General features: G+C 45.8%; 1 protein-coding gene across 1 annotated transcript in view; it reads right to left on the bottom strand.

The window, feature by feature from the left end:
• The window catches only part of TEX11 (testis expressed 11), a gene marked incomplete at its 5' end in the record, with an annotated part of 187,803 nt that overhangs the window by 145,999 nt on the left and 39,949 nt on the right, over positions 1-1,855 (bottom strand). Inside the window, one exon of the mRNA XM_077774971.1 lies at positions 700-707. Within this exon, the coding sequence (XP_077631097.1) occupies positions 700-707 (8 nt within the window). The remainder of the gene's footprint in view (positions 1-699; positions 708-1,855) is intronic.

The following is a 1,855-nucleotide window of genomic DNA, read 5'->3' on the forward strand; positions in this document are numbered from 1 at the left end:
TGGTACAAGGAGCTCTTTGGACCCTCTCCCTAGCGAAACTACCATTTGCCTAGAAAAATCATTAAAACAAACAACCAGTTAAAGTCTCTGGAAATCTTCCGAAGGGCATATGGCAAATGGAAAAATATTTCTGTAAAAACAAAACAACAACAACAAAACAACAACTAAATCTCAGTAAGAACAGTGAGAGTCTGTGGCATTTAAGTCACAATCTGCTCCTATCCACACCAGCTCCCTGTGATGAAAACTACTCCAGATGAGTGCTGTCAAGAAGGTAGTAATTCCCTTTCCCTACAGCTCCTAGACTCCTAGGCTATGGTTTCACCTAGGATGGGCAGACTGCCAGCCTGTCTTATCCTCTCCGGACCTGTGCTGTGGAGGTACTATTCTGGGCGGGCACAGTTAGAGGACAGGGTCTTCCTTTCCCCACCCAGTTTTCACTCTTAGGGTAAGGCCTCTTTCCCTACGGGTGACAGGTCCCAGTGGACCCCGAACACCTTCAACCAGACTGACTCATTACGCAGAGGTTCCATGACAGGAGGGCATGCTAAGAAGATCAAAGGTTACAAATCTCCCCAACATCCACTCTTATACCAGAAAGAGCAAACCATGCTCCAACCACCAACTCCAGTAGTGTGGCATACACTCCAGGGGGAGGAATAGGCAATAAAGAAAAGGAGCTCACCATCTATGCCTGGGAGGACTGACTTATTTGGAATGGAACAAAAAGTTCCTGCCTGAGGGCACTGTCAAAACAAAGGAAATCTTGGTGGTGAGCAATTTAGGAGGGGGTTGGTAGCTCCGTGATAAGAGTAGCAACAAGTAACATAGCAGACTAGCAAGAATTTTAACAGAGAGAACCAGGAAAGGGAACAGCCAAGAAGAATAATATGGGAGGTCACACTCATCCCTGGGGATACAGAAGGCCATGCATATGCTCTAGCTGAACCCCCTCAAGAGCTATCAGAAGGATATGTGAGGCAGACTAGAAAGCATTCCTCAAGGCACACAGAGATACATCAACAAAGAGCCCTAAGCCTGGGGCGCCTGGGTGGCTCAGTCAGTTAAACATCCGACTCTTGATCTCAGCTCAGGTCTTGATCTCAGGATCGACATACAAGCCTTGCACTGGGCCCCACACTGGGAATGGAGCCCGCTTAAAAAAAACAGAACAACCCTGAGCCTGGGTGGCTCAAGTGGCTTAAGTAGAACCTCTTACCAAACACTGAAAATTTAACTACTCTGATCCAAGGTAAGGAAGCCAAGCTTAAAATTCAAATCACACTTCCAGTTTTCGGTTTCACATGTAAGGAACTTGGAAGTCACTACTTCATCCTAACAGGTAAAAAGCTGTAAAGACTAAAAAATCAATAACTCTTCTTGGATCCCTAAGAGAGGAGAGGACAAAGGGCAAACCACTGGCCCCCACAATGGAGAGTTGGACAGGCAAATACAAGGAACTGTGGCTTACCACAGGAGGGACTCACCAGTGGAAACTGCTAAGGGAACAGAGCTGAGGCAGGAAATTGTGAACTATAATTGACAGATTGCTGGAGGCTCATTGTGAATAAGTCTGAGAATTTAAAACTCTAGGAAAACATAGTCTTAGGGGGGATACCCACAATATGGTCAGATTTACCTCCAGGAGCTCAAGAGGCCCCTAGTAAATATCATAGAAAATCCTCTTGGGCTATGTCAGAAATTGATGATAAGGAACCAATCTGTTCTTAACAAGGCCTGCCTTCAAGGGAAACTAGTTAACTACTGTCTAACCTCCTGGGGTATTATCAGAGCCTACCTAACCTGGTGAAGAGAAATACTCAACCCTAGACTACTCTAGCCATGCTGTAGCATG

This window comes from Crocuta crocuta, unplaced genomic scaffold, assembly GCF_008692635.1.
Source record: "Crocuta crocuta isolate KB4526 unplaced genomic scaffold, BGI_CrCroc_1.0 scaffold394, whole genome shotgun sequence".
Lineage (NCBI taxonomy): Eukaryota > Metazoa > Chordata > Mammalia > Carnivora > Hyaenidae > Crocuta > Crocuta crocuta.